Source organism: Pocillopora verrucosa, chromosome 10 (assembly GCF_036669915.1).
Source record: "Pocillopora verrucosa isolate sample1 chromosome 10, ASM3666991v2, whole genome shotgun sequence".
Taxonomy (NCBI): Eukaryota; Metazoa; Cnidaria; class Anthozoa; order Scleractinia; family Pocilloporidae; genus Pocillopora; species Pocillopora verrucosa.
The window spans coordinates 4133862-4153045 of NC_089321.1; the positions used below are offsets into that span (position 1 = coordinate 4133862).

The window sequence follows — 19184 nt, forward strand, 5'->3', positions numbered from 1 at the left end:
AGTTTGTCGTGCACCACACCCAAGTTATTGTAACTAGTTGCCACTTCTACATTCTCGAGTCCTAGCTTTTTCTGTTTAATAGTCAGAGCAAGCTCGTGATACTCCTTGGCCTTCTCAAAGTCGCCCAGTTTGTCGTGCACCGCACCCAAGTTGCTGTAACTAATTGCCACTGATACATTCTCAGGTCCTAGCTTTTTCTGGTAAATGGTCAGAGCAAGCTTGTGATACTCTTTGGCCTTCTCAAAGTCGCCCAGTTTCTCGTGCACCAGACCCAAGTTATTGTAACTAGTTGCCACTTCTACATTCTCAGGTCCTAGCATTTTTTGGTAAATGGTCAGAGCAAGCTCGTGATTCTCCTTGGCCTTCTCAAAGTCGCCCAGTTTGTCGTGTACCAAACCCAAGTTATTGTAACTAGTTGCCACTTCTACAACATTCTCAGGTCCTAGCTTTTTCTGGTAAATGGTCAGAGCAAGCTCGTAATAGTTCTTGGCCTTCTCAAAGTCGCCCAGATTGTCGTGCACCAGACCCAAGTTATTGTAACTAGTTGCCACTGATACATTCTCAGGTCCTAGCTTTTTCTGGTAAATGGTCAGAGCCAGCTTGTGATACTCCTTGGCCTTCTCAAAGTCACCCAGTTTGTCGTGCACCAGACCCAAGCTATTGTAACTAGTCGCCACTTCTACATTCTCAGGTCCTAGCTTTTTCTGGTAAATGGTCAGAGCCAGCTCGTGATACTCCTTGGCCTTCTCAAAGTCGCCCACTTTGTCGTGCACCAGACCCAAGTTATTGTAACTAGTTGCCACTGATACATTCTCAGGTCCTAGCTTTTTCTGGTAAATGGTCAGAGCAAGCTCGTAGTACTCCTCGGCCTTCTTAAAGTCGCTCAGTTGGACGTGAACAGAACCCAAGTTATTGTAACTAGTTGCAACACTGGTGTGCTTAGGTCCAAACTTTTTGAGATAGGCTTGTAAGGAAAACTCATAAAATTTCTTTGCGGCCTGAAAATGACAATGGTTTTCACATATCTTGCCGAGCTGTCCCATTTCAGGCTGAATGATTTCGGGAAGGGCAACTTTGAAAAGTACTTTTTCAAAACTAAGAATGAAGTACTTTAAATGGAGGGCAAGGGCGTAGCTTTGTAAAATTGAATCTGACGATTCCTCAGGTAAGTTGTCATCTATGAACTGGTTAAATGCCGCAACAGCGCTGTTTAAAGTTTTCATGTGACGGCTTTCCGGATAGCCCTTATTCAAAGACTTGACGACGTCGCACACAACCTGATGTACTTGGATGTGGGAGCCAAACTCATCTTTATGTGATAAAATTAGCGAACATCTTTGGAGTTTCATAATTATCATCTCTTTATCTTTTATTCCTTCATCGACGCTTACGATATAATTCACCACGATATCCACATTTAAGGGCTGTGACGAAAGGAGGCAGAGAAAACTTAATGCATGATCTATAACTCTGTCTGATTTAATTACTTCTTTAACGGCCAGTGTTGTTGCTGTTGTCATCGATTTCTTGTAACATGGGTTGGTCTCTGTAAGTAGGGTCTCTGTCACATCACGTTGCCCTTTCTCTACTTTCCTCAGAAAGTCATTCCATCCAAACTCTGACAAACGTTTGCTCTGTCGAAGTTGCCTCACATAGGTGGCTGCGCTTGCTAAAGCAAGAGGTTGGTAGTCGAGTTCTCTAGCTACTAGTTCTTCTATCTCACTATCGCTGATACCAGAAATCAGGGCTAATAAAGAACACGCTTCTTGGGACTGCATACCCTCGCTTACTGAGATGTGTCGAATAGAAGTGCTTGCTAAAGGTATACATGCATGATCTTGGGTTGTAATCAGCAGATACCCCCTTCCCCATTGTCCATCTCCTTGCTGGGGTAAATGAACATGCATTTCAGATAAGCTTTTCACGTTGTCAGCCAACAGAAGCCAGGACTCGTACAGACCAATCTTTGAGCTGATTAAGGATATCAGGCTGTTAATCTTGTCCTCTGTCTTCAAATCTTTGGAGATATGAATGTGTGTAATCGCATCTTCGGGGCACTTCATTCGTCGAGCGAAAGTGATGTAAGAATCCAAAAGTGTGCCTAGCGTCTCGGCATTCAGTGTCATGACAAACACTTCGGAACAGGAATCTTCTTTGGCTTTCTCGTAAAATCTCTCGGCTACAAGACCTGCCAGTTGGGATTTACCGCTGCCAGGATTCCCGGATATATACAAGATACTTAAGTTGCTTGCATCAGCTCGCTTAAGCTCCTGCAGCTGGTTTGTGATGTCAGCAACCTCAACATCGCGACTTGCTATGTCGTGTGAAGGTTTAGGAGGAAGAATGCAAAACGGGGAGGTGTCGTTCAGTAGTTGTTCTGAAAGAACCTTAACTCGTTTTTCTTTCTCTTGTAACTGATCTTCGAGGCTCTTTCGTCTCTCTTTTGTTTCCTTCAAGTTATCTTGAAGGTTCATTTGTCGTTCTTCTGTTGTCTTAAGCTGGTCTGTAAGGTTCCTGCGTTTTTCTTCTGTTTCCTTTAGCTCATTTTCTTTTTTCTCTAAGAGATCCTCAAGGCCCATTCGTTTTTCTTCTGTTTCGTTAATCTCACTTTTAAGAACCTGTTGTTGTTTTTCAGTTTCCTTGAGCCGATCTTCGAGAGAAATTCGTTGTTTTCTTGTTTCCTTCAGCTGATTTTCCAGATCCTGGAGTTGACTCTTTGTCTTCTTCAGCTTATCTTCAAGATCCTTATTGTCTTTCTCTTTGATGTCCAAGTCTTTCTTTAAAACTTTCACTTTGGCTAAGAGATCTCTTACTTCCTCTCTCGGAAACGTCTTTTGGTTTGAGATCTGTTGAATTTCTGTAGTGGAAAGACCTAGTGCTTGGAATGCAGCAAAAACTTTGCCAATGGCAATTTTAAAGTCTAACTCCGAAAGTTGACCTTGTGGCATACGAGCAAATTCTTCATTGCGAAACTTTCTGAGATCGTCGACATTCGTTCTCACAACCGCGTTTAGACTGTAGATGCAATCTGAGTAGAGAATGGCGTAAAACAACATGGTACAATCCCATTCTGCTCTATTTCCTCTTATCATAGTTGACAACTTATCCTGGTGCCTCCTTTGGTTTCGCGGGGACTCTTTACTGTAAAAGTCTTTCCCGTTACTAGGATCATCTTTCCATTCTCCAAGAGTTGTACGGTAAAGACTGTCCCATTCTTGTTTGAAAATTATTCGCAAACCTTCGGTTAGGATATCAGTTGTGACGTGACAAATCTTGAAATAGTTTAGTTGCTCATCAGTATATTCTTTTGCAGCGGTCATGTCTTTCGTAGGCGTGCCTTGTAAGCCTTTGTGAAAAATACTAATATCAGTTAACAGTAAAAAAGAATTACCAAATCTAAAACTTTGGTAATTAAACAATTTCAAGCTACAACAAAAAACTGGTAACAGTATATTTAAGACTTTTCCTAGCGCCAAAAGAGCTATCCTAACGCCAAAAGAGCTCCGTCCTGAAATATGTAATGCAGTCTATTTAAAGGGCGTCAATTAATTAATTGATACTCCACTTTCAAATGAATCAGTTACAAAATCAATAAAACGAAGTAGAGAGTAAAGGAGAGAGAATAAAGCGCTGGGTTTAAGGACCATTGATACAACCAGGCTCATGGAACATTCTGGCAAATTCCGTAACATTCCTGAACATTCTAATTAACAAATAGAGAAGCCTTGACTGTGCTCTGTCCTGTTGTACAGCACGCAGGAAGCGGCTGAAGTGCGAAAGAAGTGAGGTGTTTTGTTTCTGCTCACGTTATAATAACGTAAATTACGGCGCTAGGCATGTTTACAAAGCTTTGTTTGGTTCTCCCCTTGCTACACCCCGGCTCGCTTGTTCCGAAATTTCACTATCAATTAATGCAAAAAAGCTGGAGGGAAGTCCAGGAAATGGTTGGACTTAGTACAATTTGGCAAATGGTGTTACAGCTTTAGCTCAGCTCTTTGCTTTGTGCTCTGATAGAGTACTCTCTTTCAACCAATGACAGCGCGCGTTATATACGAACTTTGTTATAAAACATCCTGAATCATTTTTGAATAATCCTAAAAACCCCAAAAAGTCAACAATTGGGAAGATCATGACAAAAATAAAAGTTTCTACAGCCTACTATTGATCAGTTTGCACCTTTTAGGTACATTTTGGTGTAAAAATTAATTTTTTCTGAATACCCAGTTTCGTGCAAAATTGCTGTCCAGCAATCAAGCGAGGGAGGTAGTCATAGAAATAAGGCAAGAGAATGAATTTTTCTTTTATTTTACATTTAATGTGAATACATCTGAAGAGACCCTCCCTCGGATGGATTTTGCTTAACCTTTTAACCCCTAAGAGTGACTAGCATCTAATTTCTCCTTACAATATCACCCCTGAATTTCACATTAAGGTCATGAGAATAAGGAAAATGATCACCAGTTACAGAAACTCTTGATTGTTAAACAAATTTTCCTTGTCAACACCTCAGGAAATGTATAGAAAACAGTATGGAGAATATGCATACTGATGTTAGGGTGTATATGATGGCATACAAATCGTGTTTTATTCGTATGATCGTTATATATGCACTTGCATTTAAAGTCAGCTTGGTGACAGGAAAATTAAATACCATCCCCTTTGCTCTGCATACCAAGAATGACGAGTTATTCTCCCTCCCTGAATGAGTTTTACATACTGCCCTTCTCGATTTTAGCTCCCCCCCTTCTGACAATTGTTGCATAATCTCTAAAAAGGGATATTGGGAAGAGTGCATGCGCCACTGAGTCAGTCACAGCAATCGAGCTGCGGGCGCGATATAAACCTCTTTTTAAGAGGATAAATAACTAATTTGGATGTTTGGATGATAAACCTTTACCAGTTTGTATCCATTACCCAACCTTCTATAACTAGCAGTAGAAATATATTCAGTTGTCCATGTTAATTACTTATGTTTCCTGTTCGTGGAACGGGAAAGCTGCGACCATGATATAGTTATAGGTAAAGCGCTTCGTGAGGACAAGGTGTTAAAAACCGTTTACTTCGAAAAAATGGAATGAACTGCTTTCAAAATTAAAACATCCATCTGTGGCAGTTAAAAAAGTGTGAGGTAGATTCGAATATCATATCAAATGAAGAGATTTGCGGAGACAACTCTTCGAACAATAAGATATAATGACGTCGCTTGCCTGGCGATGGTACTTCTGAAGATATGGTCACGGTGATACTCGCAAGAAAGCAGAAAATTAATATCAGGAGATCATTAAGGAGCTTGCACCCTTCTGGCATCTTGATAAGTTCGTTCCTCGTTTTGACAAAAATATACGAACAGGATCGCCGGAGAATAATCATCATATCTAAACAACTCTAGTCAGTCCTAGAAGGGGAACGATATGAATTGCTGTTGCGTTGAAAAGTCATCAGAATCTCGATGTCGTACGGCACTAAACAAAACGAAATCGTTGGCAGAGTTCTTTTAGGTCGGCGAGTAATTTCTTTATAGGCTATTAAATTCTTCACCTATTCAAGCATTTGTTGACTTTTCAGAATATTATACTAGTAAGCTTTTCCTAATATTTGTATTATTTCTACATTGAAAGCTTAATTCGATTACATTACAAAACCATTTGTTACAATAAATAACGTATTTATTATAAGGCCTTGTTGCTGTCCCTGTTCTTTTGGCAAAATTATCGCCACCTAAAAATAACGTTACTCGAGTAATAGTTAAACAGGGTAAGAATTAGGAGACCCGCAATAGTCAATTTACGCAACGTTACTGTGACGAACGCTCGTGCATATTATGAAATACCATTATTAGACTTTAACTATTTATGGTATGTCCCACCTCTGCGTTAAAATAATAATAACCGTGTGTATAAAGGTTGATCAACTATTGCATTAAAATAATGGTTTCTGCTTGTTATAACGCGAATGTCCGTCTACTATACCGTTCGTTACAGTTACACCTGAGGATGTAAGCGTCTTGTGGGCTATTTTGACTTTTTGTGAAATGAGTAACCTATAGATTAGACAAGAATCCATCGCCAAGCAAAGTATTTCACCGAAAGGACAACGTCAACAGCGAGAGCAATTCGACGAAGCCGTTCTGAAAGCCGGGCCTGCGTGACAAATACTGAGTAACCGCAGGGCTTCGATTGCATAATCATAATGCAAATAAAGAAAGAGGAGAAAACATAAGAACGCTTGCTTGCCCTTTTGCAGCGTTCAGATATGAACGCAATGAAACTCGAAAGAGTGCTGCGTACCAACTGGCTCGCACGTGCTCGCAGAAAATACCATGTTCTACGTCACGCAATTCAACGCCGGCAACATTCGATCGAGAGAGATGTAGATTTACATGTAGTTATAGAATGCTTAAAGAATTGCAGATATTTTACGTTCGAAGTAAGCAAATACATATAGAGATCTGCAGAATATCCTGAAATTGTTACCTAGCAGACAGCATGAACGACGCCCATGAATAATTCTTAAAAAGTTTTCGGATCACGCCACAGGGCTCTGCATGAAAATGTTTGATGGCGGTAAGTGACAACGACGACACTATTTTGGTTTAATTTTGGAATAGTAGCTCAGTTTTATAATTTGAAATTTCCATTCCTACAAAAACTCTCGAAATTTGTTCACATTTTTTAGCTTCCTTGAGCAATCATCTTATATAAAAAGCTATAAAATGTAGGTTTATTTGCTCAAGTGACCGCCTAGAGCCAGAATTGCGTTTCATAAAGATTATTCTGATTGCTGTAAAATTAACATCTCCAAGACTATACATAAATTAGAACATAATGCGTAGAGTATCTAAACAATGAAGGCTTCTAGCTGCTCTTTCTTGAGGCCTGAGCATCGGTGCTATACAATCCACAAACTAACTGCTTCATAAAAATTTAACCATCTTTGAGCTTACTGGATACAAGGCATCATGTTAAATATTGTTACGTTACCTGTCTCGATAGATCCCTCAGAAATAGCCTTTGTGATTGTAGCTTTCAAGGCGCTTTGAATTTCGCTCTTGTCTTCCGCTCCTTTTGATAATTAACATTAAAGAAATGAAAAAATAAATCAAACAATTAAAATGAAAAAGTAGTCAAAACTACTTTTTTGGTTGGATTCAGTTTCGGGTCTAATTCTTCACCTCCCTTTATTTTCTTATTTCACCCAAAGTTCACCACACTCTTTAATTACTGCAGCGAATCAAAGACTATCAAGACCCTTGGCTGACTCTTGATAGTGAAAAAATACATAACTAAGCTTAATTATTTACAATTCATTGTCCACATTTCCTTTTTTGGTAAAGAGTGCCTTATTGTGACGAATCAATAAACACTGTTAAAACGCTTAGACTTCAATGTTGGTAAACACTCAACAATCACCTGAGCTCGCCTCTAACAGCTTTTTCCCTTTCTCATACTGATCCTCCGAAATAAAGGTCTTCAGCTTGAGCTCAGTAAGACCAAGTTTCTCCAAAACCTGTGGCGTTATTAGCATTTCCTGGGCAACTGAATTAAGATGACCACTGCGATAATCTTCCCACAATCCTTCAAGGACTTGCAATGAACTGCATTCAACTGTTAAATGCCAGCTCCCTACCTCATTGCTACGCACCAGAAGACGAAGTTTACACCTTAAGTACCGTAGGAATAAATCAACTGATTCTTTAAATGATAAAATCACGTTCCAAACATCTATGTTTGGTGGATTATTTGGTTCAAGGTCATCAGCTCCCGCTGCTTGGTCCGGCTCAAGTAATAATGGATTAGGTTCAGGGAACATCGGTTCAGATCCAGCGGCTTGATGATATCCAGCTGCGTCCATCTGTATGACTGATAGAAAAACAACAAAATATTAACCTGCATTTGAACTCAAAAGGAGCACTATTGGTGTTTTGTTAATATTTTTAAAGCAAATGTGCAAAGTCAAAGTAATTAAATGAAGATCTTCGGGAAAAATGGCAATATTAGATTATCAATATAGGGAACTGAAGATAAGGTTTCCTTATTTTTGTCTGATGGGGACTTAAATTAACTCTTTACTGACCTACGACCACGGGTCGTTGAGACCTCCGTTCCTCTCTCAGCTCATTTCTCAGCCCCTGTCTCAGCTCCTCTCTCAGCCCCTGTCTCAGCTCCTCTCTGAGCTTTACCAATTCATCCTTAACATCCATATCTTGCTTACACCAGGTCTCTAACTCTTCAATGCATCTTTCTTCGTTTGGCGTCAAAGGATTACGAAGAAGATCATCAATGGACTTCTCCCACTCATCTCTCTTTGCAAGACTAATATTTGTCGCAATTCTTAACAAAGCCTCACTAATTTCCTCCCAAAGACGAATAAAATTGCTGTCAGATATTTCCATAGTGGGACAGTGACCATAAATCTCATTTCGATAATATTTTATTCGTACTAAATCTGCCACCAGAGTGTGGTCTGAACCGTTTGGTAAATCATCCCATCCTCTCGGTCCAGGGGGAGGGGTCAGGCCGCAAATTGTTCTGAATAACTTGAAGATTAATGTGATGTCAAAATCGTTGGACTTGCCATACACCCCTGGGGATGGGTTTAGACAAACCATCTCTGGCCGGGTAAGTCGTGCTCCTCTTAGCTGTGCCTGTATGGCAGGATTAGCGAGTCTCAAAGGGAGATCAGCTGGTGAGTGAATGGAGTCTAATGTCTCTCGCAAAAGCTGCACACCTCCACGCATCAGTAGTCGCGTCAGGCGATGAAAATTTGCTTTAGGACTTGTTGATCGTAGGGCTTCTTCTGCCATGTCGTAAATACTAGTCCTAAAATTGTAAGTGAATATGACAAGAAAATTGACAAATGTAGAAAACCATAAAGAAATTGATAACCATTAATTCAGCTGCAAGAGTTTATAGTGCTATAATACATATAGAGAGAATAATACATGGGCGCGTAGATATGGAAATTATCTTCGAGTGTTTAACTCGATAGCTCACGAGTGAGATGTCAACTTGAACACGAGAAGGGAAATTTCATATCTACAAGCAACCATATATTATTTCGTTTATCACATAAACACAATACCTCTTTACTGACAAGAAAAGTTAACTTAATTAATGAATGAAAATAAAAGGATTGACAATCCCCAAATAAAAATCGTAAAGTGCGTTGGCGCTAAGGCTCAAGATGAGAAATGCATTAAAACACTACAAAAACAAACAATGGGCGTAATTTTCAATATGCAAAATTCTCAGGTATTGAATTGGCCCTTATCGACGGAAGAAATCTTTCAGGTAAATGACCAAAATCGGCCTGTGGCAAATCTTCCAGTCGTCGATTTTCGTTCTCAGACGCGAGAAATCAGTGCCATTACGAAAGCCACTGAATACAGAACTTTTGGTTTTTCTTTTCGCATTTTAGTTTTCTTTCCCTTCGAGGAAAGTTAAACGTCACTGTCTGTAAGCGATACGGATTTTTCAGTATATTAGCAGCCATTATCCGAAAAGGTTCAGACAAACGACCTTGGATTGAGAATAGTGAAGGCTTTGTCGTTCATTCATCAACCTGACCGAGAGGCGCAAAAGGCGAGTGACGTGACAGCAGCTAATTGGCAATATCAAAAACAGATGAAAAAATACGATATGTTTTCACGCGTGTTGTTACGGCTTTTCTCAGGGCTGGAAATCCTTGTATAACACCATAGTTTATATGATAAATATATATTAACACGTTGCAAAGGGAAAAATACATGAAAAATATATACCTTTTGTTTTCTCATCAAAAAGAAACACTTTCTGATGAGAGAACAAAAATGTCTGTATTTTTCTCTAATTGCAACGCTTTTGAAAACGGGTGTATATATATAGCATGTGCTAGCTCTCTCACAAGAGACTGGTTATTAACACACATGAAACAATAAAATGCTTTGTTATTGCCACTAAACTGCGCCTTTCCGCAAAACAAGTCCTGTGCCTGTGCTCTCTTTACGAGGTTTTTTTTCTTTCCCGATTTCTTCCTCTCCTTCGAGTTTATTGGACAAAATTACCTCTGTCAAATAAATAAATTGATTAGTTAGGTTGTCGCTGTTTTACCGCATTCTGGATGTAATTGAGCAAATATTTTCTTTTACTATGAACTGGACAGCTTCACTAGACTTAAATGCACGTAGTTAACTGCCTTGTTCATTTATCATCAGATTACAATGTTGAGTAATTATTGTAAATGTAAAACTTCCAGAAATTTCCAGACTGCTGAGTCATGCTGACTTGCATAACGTAGAACTTTCCAGAACATTTAATTAAGTCACGTACTTATTACGTAATGCTTCTAAAATAGTTCTTATGTTAGCATTTGGAATGTTCCAGAACACTTTGTTTAACAAATAGAGAAACCCTGACTGTGCGAAAAAAAACCTTCAGGAGACATAAAAACTCCCTCGCGGAAGAATTAGTCTCAACAATGGGACACAAAAGGTCCTTCGGGATGTACAGAATGGCTTTTAAAGTAGCAGTAATTCTAACAATGAGACACTGGATAGCTACTGTGATGCACTTGCTAAACAAAGAATTTAGAATGCCAAATGCTTGAGCATACAATCAGTTAGGAGAGCTGTGTCTGGTATTGAGAATACGAGTTTTGATTGTCATACTACTATTATTCAGATTGATAATGTATGTATTACTCATATACCTCAAAGCATTAAAATAATAGACTTTCTCAACCAAATTCCAGAGTTTTCACTCACAGTTAGAGATAGGGAACCATCTGGAATATCTTTGAGAAAGATTATGCAATCATTGAAATGTAAAAAATTGAGAAGGAAGCTTAAAATTATGTTAAAAAAAACAGCTCCTGTTTCGTCTGTTTGGTATCTTATTGCATCAAATTAAAAGCAATGATACATTACGTATACTCATGAACAAGATAGTTTCTACGCTCATTATTTTGTGAAGATTATGAATGCTACAAATCCTTATAACATTTCTAAGGAAAACCGTATATTGTATAGAGATATTGAATTGAACTCAGGTCCTGTGATAAATTATAGTACTTTATCAAAATCAATTGCTGATCCTCAGTCTGACGTTGTGTCAGACTATAGACTGCTTAGACATGGCTTAAGACCACTTGATGTAGGTGGAAGAGTGGATTGCTTTTTTATGTCTTTATCACATCAGCCATAGGGCAATTCTAGTCATCATTTAGAAACAAGAGCTGCTGGTGTTCAGTATCGAATAGATAGTCCAGAACGATTTATCGAGAGTAATGTAGAGACATCATGGTTCGAGTATTTAACTAATATGTCTATGCAAGGAACATGGGCTGATCATGTTATACTACAGGCAGTCGCTGATGCAATGAATTTTATAATCCATGTAATAGAATCAGCTGAAACTTTTTCAGATGTAACTTTAGTTCAAACATCAAATATGATACAAAATCCTTGGTCTGTATATACAGGACACATAGGTGAGATGCATTATATTTCAACTGTATCAACTCTAAGTCAAACAAATTAAAATCAAGCAAACAGTGACAGAAATTTATCAAAAATTTTCTGAAAATAATTGCAAACGAAAGTCTGATCCTATTGATAACATTTCAAATTACCAAAAGAAAAAAAAACAAAAATGATGTTGTATTTGAAAAGTCTTCCAATTAAAATGAATGTACAAACCAAAAAGATATATCAAGCAATACTAACAATAAAAAAGATACTTGCAGAAGCTCTCATATGAGACAATGTAGAGTATCTGAGAACTCACCAGAAGAAAAGGCACATCATAATGAATACAAAAAAGAATTATAGAGCATCTAAGGTTTCTGTTGAACAAAAGGCTAAACATAGTGAATACAGGAAGAACTATAGAGCATCTAAGGTTTCTGTTGAACAAAAGGCTTAAAACAGAGAATGGAAAAAGAATTATAGAACATATGAGGCTTCTGTAGAACAATTGCTTTTCAAAAGCTTAGACAAGCTTCTAGAGGGAAGCAGTTTTTAAATTCCATGAAGAAATCAAGATTCTGAAATATTTCAAAACCCGTACCGAAAGTGTGCCTAAAGATCGTCATCATGATATGGAAGAAAGGTAGCAGCCTTAACACCCTTGACCCATATCTGGATGCCAGCGGATTGTTGAGAGTTGGAGGACGGATAAAGAAGGCTAACCTCTCATAGTCTGGAGAACCCTGTCATCTAACCGATGACTGGTCATATTACAGAGCTGGTCCTCCGCCGCGCCAATGAGAAAACTCACCACAGCGGAAGAGGGCTCATCTTAAAGGAACTTCGTTCAGACGGTTACTGGATTAACAATGGGAATGCCGCGATCAGACACTTCATATCAAGGTGTGCCGCGTATCGACACCTCTGTGGTAGTTTTTAAGAACAGAAAATGGCCAACCTCCCAAGTTCCCGCGTTGAACCTGCGCCACAGTTCCCACATTGTGCGGTGGACTATTTCGGTCCGTGATATATTAAAGAAGGCATGAAAGAAGTAAAAAGGTACGGAACCTTATTTATTTTCTTGGCTAGTCGTGCGACACATATCGAAGTAGCCCACTCCATGGAAACAGATTCATTCTTATAGGCAGTGCGGCGCTTTACCTGTCGGAGAGGACCCCTAAGAGAACTTTGCAGTGACCAAGGAACTAATTTTGTCGGAGCCAAAAACGAGTTAAAGGCAGCGCTTCAAGAAATGGATAATGACAAAATTAAGGCAGAGTTTCTGAAGGAGAACACTAATTGGATCAGAGAGCCTGCAACAGCAAGTAATTTCGGAGGTGATTGGGAACGACAGATTCGGTCTGGGCGGAACATAACGACGAATTATTGCGAACTCTCTTATGTGAAGCTGAAGCTGTTGTCTACAGTTGTATTCTGACTACCAAGATCTTAAGTGACCCGCTCTCACCGTTGCCACTATCGCCAAGTACCCTTCTTACTGGTAAAACTAAGCTCATTCTCCCCCCTGCAGGAAAGTTTCAACGAAAGGATACTCACTGCAAACGTCGCTAGAGGCGCGTACAGCATAATTCTAACGAATTCTGGAACACATAGAGGAAAGAATATCTTCAGATCTTACAGTTGAGACAAAGGTGAACACACAAGAGAAGAAACTTCACAGAAGGCGACATTGTTTTATTAAAGGACAACAATTCATGCAGGAATAAGTAGCCTATGGCTAAAGTGCTTACCACACGTCGTGATGATGAAGGCCAAGTCAGATCGCTGACTATTTAAACCGGAACTGGATCGGTGTTGGATCGACCAGTCAATGAACTTGTGCTGTTGCAAGAGTCACCCGAGGATAGACCGGGAATCTCAGACTATGAGCCTGAAGAATTTTGATGTGTCAGAAACATGATACCCAGAACGCATAGCAATTCTAGTGTTTTGAGCGAATTTGAGTAAGACTTGTTTTGGTTAAAATGATGAACATTTTAGGGGAGTCATGATAATGTTAGATTTCCTGTGCACTGGGCCCAGCCTCTGCCGAGGTTTTGTCATTCGACACTAGGTCAAACCTCGGCGCACATGTGTTTTTATCGCTTGCTATTTTCGCCTTCATTTTTCGGATGAGGATCATTGAACTAGTCTTACGTCGTAGGAATAGAACATTACGGAACCATTGCGGATATTGTAGCAATTTTTAAGGTTACGGACAAGGACACTTGCTTATCTATAAGGATTTCTCATACGGTATTGTACTCGAACAGTGTGCTGAGTGTAGTTGATCGGATCGAATAAAACGTGGAATTGACACCGAATTGACGGCTGTTACAATTGCCGTAGCCAAGCTTGCAATCTGACTACGCGTGTTAACCTTCAAAACTCGGACTGTCCATTTCGTTCCCTCTTTGAGGATTTTCGTCTCTGTTCTCGATTTGACCGCCCCCCACCCCCCTTCCCTTATGACAATTATTGCACAACCTCTAAAAAGGGATATTGGGAAGAGTACATGTACCACCAATGTAGCAACAGCAATCGAACAGCGGGCGCGATCTACACCATTTCAAAAAGGATAGATAATTAATTTGGATGGTAAACCTTTATTAGTTTGTATCTAAATCATGTGACTGAAGTTGTGTCGAAACGACATTCTATGTGTATCGGATCGACTTAATCGACGTATCGAATCAACTTCAGTTTGTATCGAATCATCTTATATGGAAACGACCGTATTCTACGCCCGGCGTGGTGAAACATCGCGTGACCTAAGCTATTCCCTTAAAGCATGTCACGCAAATTGCATGCATCGCCAAACATTTGTCGTTGTATGGAAAACTTTGCCATTTCACGACGAGAAATTGATAAAAAATACCTTATATATTCCAGAAACTATTCCAACCAGCACAGAGACGAGGAAAAAAATGAGTTCTACAATACTAATTCCCTCGTTTCAATTCTAAAAATAAGCATGATCACATGGTCAAGAACACGCAGGTCTCCTTTTACGTACAATGCTTGGCTGATGTGATCGCCACTGCGAGATCGAACGATGCACAATGTTGAGTCGCCTTGTTTGAAAACAAGCGACGAAGAATTTCTAAAGAGGATATCTGATTTAAGAGACTATTGTATGGAGAGCGAACTGATTGGATTAATGTGAGGCGCATCAACAATGCGATCCTACATATAAAGTGACGACCTTATCAGATAAACAATGAAATATTTCATTGCTAAAGTAGTTATCGCGGTGAATAACCACAACAAGCTGCAGGCCATTGCGTGAAAATACATGAAACTTAACCCTTTCCTTGGAGAGCATTTTTGGTACAAGAGTCGGGAATTTCAAATATGAATGTGCCAATTTGCGATTACCTAGCAGGTCGTTTTAAATTTTTTGCTAGATAATTCAGTTCACATGCAGAGGCATATATCACGCACAAACAATCGGTAAACCGTAAAATGAATATTAATCATCATTATTTCTCGTGATTTGTAAAGGCAAATCAATTTAACGCTGTTATCGCCCAATAAGGTATTGCACTTGTCCAGTGAATCTTTGGTCGTGAGCCACCGGGTGCACGGAAACAACATTAGCAGACATAACCAGAAAAAGGATCAGTAATCTTACCATAAAACTTGATCTCACATCGTGTAATCACCAGTAGGGAAGGCGGAAATTCTCTGTTTATCACAGCAGTGCAAGATGTTGGTCCTTCTGTTGGGTTTGATGTGAAACAGCAGTCACCTCAACACCACTGCAAATACAGTTTACGGTCTTGAAGCGACTGATCAAAGTTTTCAAGTTGTTACACAGGAATTCAACGACCAGTGACCAACTGTGAATTCGGTAAATTACGGCGTAAGCGAAGACAAAACTGTAAGTACTTGGTCAGCGCATTAGTCATGGTTCGTTTGGAGCCTGGGAATAGCGGTGGGAGGTTAAGAGGAAATTACGAAATGGGAAATGAAGACAAACTGCGGCTCAAGTTTTCTGTTGTTATCGTCTTTTTTAAATTAAATTTACTCATTTCACCTCGGCTTTTCTTGGGACATAATATCATGTCCCAGTGGCTTACTTGTTAATTCTTTTCTGGGTATTTCATGGTTCATTGTGCAATTACTATCATTCAATACTGTTAAAAAGAAAACAAAAACCGCTACGTGATCAGGTCTAACGGAGGTTCCTGAGAGATAAGCTCTCAAAAAAAGGAGCATCATTGACATACATTATTTAAAACTTCCTTTTCTTTTATTCTAGACCACTCACTCCAATATCATTTAAATAGTATGTTTTATTTTAGTCTTGGTCCCATGTTTCTCTCTGCATTCTTGAGGGACTGGGGAGTGACATCCTTTGACATTTTAACTGTAACTGTCATGACAACTGGAAGTTGGTCACAACTTTAGACAAGACATTGAAAACTGTTGTGCCATTAACCATCAAATACACCAAAGAAAACTTTAAAATTGATATTCTGTGAATAATGGACTATACAGGCTAGTCACAACATAGAACTGTACACAAAAATGAGCTAACACAAATGTTTGATTCCTTTCTGAAGGAACATTGTTTCTGTATCAATGTATTGTTTGTCAGAGACTCTCGTCACTCTAGCAATCAAGCTTATCTCCACTCTAATCTATTTAACAAGAATTATTCCAAATTAGAGACCAAATTTTGAACTCTCCATATATTTTAAACAATCTTGGATCATTCAATTACATCTGATGAGTAGAGTTTCCATTCCATGTGTTATTTTCATCATCTTCATCATCTCTGTTGTGAAGCTGGTGAATTCCACCTTCTTTCTTTACAGATGAAACACCACCCGGGACTCTATGACGTACAACAGAACTGCCATGAAAATAAAAAATAAAAAAAATAAAAAAGACAATGAGAAAGATTGGCATGTTACCTTCGGAAGGAAGGAGTTTAGTTGTTGTTCATGACTCTGAATTTGACTGAGAGTGTGTTTAATTCATTACCTTTCTTTTGCTATATTTTTCTCATCAGAAAGAAAAGCTTATGAGCCCAAATTCACAAAAAAGCAATTTTCTACTCACTGAAACAACAATATAAAACAAGAGACCATCTTTGTTTTTGTGAAATTTACAAATTGCAATAATTGAATGTTTAGTCAAGAGTCACCAATGGAATAATATGTGTACTGTCAAGCATTCACAAGTTGATTAATTCTCCAAAACTTTCATCTGTCAAACAACAAGCGAAAAAAAAAACAAGGGACAATAAAATTGACTCTAAATCAAATTCTTTAGACCTAATATCTAGGAATTATTTCTACTTTTCCTTTTTCAGCTTTTAGGAAAAAATTTCATTCTTAACACAAACAAGCAAACAACCAAACTATTTTGATAAAGTTGAACAACAAACTGTGCAGTTATTTACTAAAGGCAAACAACCAAAAAAAGACTTACTTTGATGGTTGTGACTGTGTACTGCTGTTTGTTCTCTGTGAAGGAGGATTCTGTGTCCCTCTAGACTGATCTGCACCACCAAATAGGAAAGCCTTCAGGAAGTTAATCAGTGTGAACAGAGGTGAAAGAATCCATAACAACAGTTCAGGGAATGATGAAGTCCCAGATGGAGTGAGGAAATTACTTCCTGTCTGTAAAACGAAAGTTTAGCATTGCTTATTTATCTTTCCAAGTTTTGGGAAATTTCTGAATGATAGGGGAATGTGAAACATTTTTCACAAATATGATAACAATAACCAATGAAAAAATAAAAACAAACACAAAAGATTGAACATTCATTGGGATTGAAGGATAAGAAAAAAGCTAAAGGTGGTTGCAAGTGGCACCCAAGCTTTTTCGTTGGCTTTTTCTCGAGACGTGAGCTTGGGCCGCCTGTGCTTCAATTAGATCGAAACGCTTGTGAACACACAGGCGGCCCAAGCTCACGTCTCGAGAAAAAAACGATTAATTCATGAACGCGTCACGCGTTGTGTGACTCGGTGTTAAGTTACGAGAGAAACCGTTGAAAATTTGAACACGTTATAAGGAAAAGTATGGGGAACGAAATATGGTCGATTTACAACGGTAAATATTTCGAAATATGAATATTTTACACGATAAATCGATAACACTTACGCATCCTGTGTGTCCGTTGTAGTTTCCGGCGATTTCTGCTATTTTTAAAGGCTGCACACTCCGATTTCGACCGTCGTCCACGCGGAGGTGGTTTACGCACCGAAAATCCTCCCGATCGGCATTTTTCTCAGCCATGTTTTACCATCTAAGATCATTGCACTCTAGGACATGTCTCAATACCAAAACTCCTCGCGCATTTTGCTGGAAACGAGCGTTTTCTACCTGAATTTTCCAAGTTCGCTTCTTTCTGGCTATGCTTTGAACAAGCAAACTGGACACGGCCGCGGAAGAAACTTGGGTACGAGGTTAATTTTCTCTCTACCGCTAGTGGTACGGTCGAGCGATGTACAATACTTACCCCATCACCACAGAGACACCTCGCCTTGATATATTGTCCTGATCAATCAAGCAACAGACAAAATTTGAATATTCTGCAGGGTTTGCTGTGAGCACTTAAGCTTGGATTATTTTCGCTAAATTGCTATCGAAGGGGAAGAGATACAGTGAAATTGACCGCGAAGTGAATCATAAATGAGTCCAGAGTGGCAAAGTTTCAAGGTGAATATATTAATATTTCATTTAGGGAACTTTGAGGAGGGATTATTCCTTTTAAAATCACGGGCGAAAAGCTTATACTAAAAGAGAACAAATTTTCAAGTGGGAACCCAAGATAAATATTTAGGTATCATAGCTTTTCGCAAGTTTGACGTCGGAATCCGGAATCCGATCAGGCGAGGTGTCTCTGTGGGACTTAACAATTAGACGAACAGACTTGGATGAAAAAACTTTGGACGAAAAGACCGTAATTCGGCGAACACACACACAAAAGAATGTAACGAACTATGATGAGTAACTTACCAAGAAGACTGTCATCTGTCACTTACACACCAAATACTGCTTGTCTTTGCATTTTGGATGAAATTGATGAACTCTGATAAACAATTACATCCATATCTCAAATAGACAAGGCCATGTTACTCGAGGAATCATGCATATCTTAACTCGCTACTCGGTCAAGACTCGTAGAAATTTAGTCCTTTCATTTAAGCTGTAGTACACCTAGATTTCTTAATTTTTTTTTTATCTTAAGCTTGTATGATTACTTATTGAACGGCTAGCGTATAATCTTTGAATTATTTTGAATTCTTGAAACTTTCGTGAAATCATTTGTTTACATCATGGTCGCTATGACGCTTATCGATCGATACTGAACTCTCCATCGCTTAGGTAATTGTTATTAGAATAACTTGAAAGTTTACTACTTGATAGATGTATTAAATTTTACGATCTTTAAAAAGACTACAGATCGAACTTTTCTTTCTACAAGATAATTAGTTTGTCACTACAGACAAGTTCAAGTTGTCAAATCACAACACTTCGACGTGCCGACACTCAATGTGAAGCACTCACTGAATATCGAGTTATTAACGTTGAACTGTTTTTGCTGTATGTATTACCAGTATGCCTAATTGTCATTATATGACGAAGATATAAGAAGAAAGTTTTCAATAACTTTATTTGAAACTCCTAGAGATCGATGAAACATGTTGTTTGAGGGCGATCAAACAAGGAGGGAAGACTGGTGACGATAACTTTCGAAATCAACATGGTGTCCGAATAGCGT

General features: G+C 38.8%; 2 protein-coding genes and 1 pseudogene across 2 annotated transcripts in view; all 3 read right to left on the reverse strand.

Annotated features, from left to right (window-relative positions):
- LOC131787508 (UBX domain-containing protein 4) overlaps nt 1–19184 on the reverse strand; it is an 85661-nt gene that overhangs the window by 16505 nt on the left and 49972 nt on the right. The window lies entirely within an intron of this gene.
- LOC131790224 (uncharacterized) lies at nt 7399–9492 on the reverse strand (annotated as a pseudogene).
- On the reverse strand, nt 15670–17896 carry LOC136283865 (UBX domain-containing protein 4-like). Its single transcript, XM_066173363.1, has 3 exons — nt 17561–17896; nt 16886–17076; nt 15670–16304 (listed from the first exon to the last, which is right to left on the reverse strand). The coding sequence occupies exons 1-3, from the start codon at nt 17693–17695 to the stop codon at nt 16169–16171; spliced, it is 462 nt and encodes a 153-aa protein (XP_066029460.1). The 5' UTR covers nt 17696–17896; the 3' UTR covers nt 15670–16168.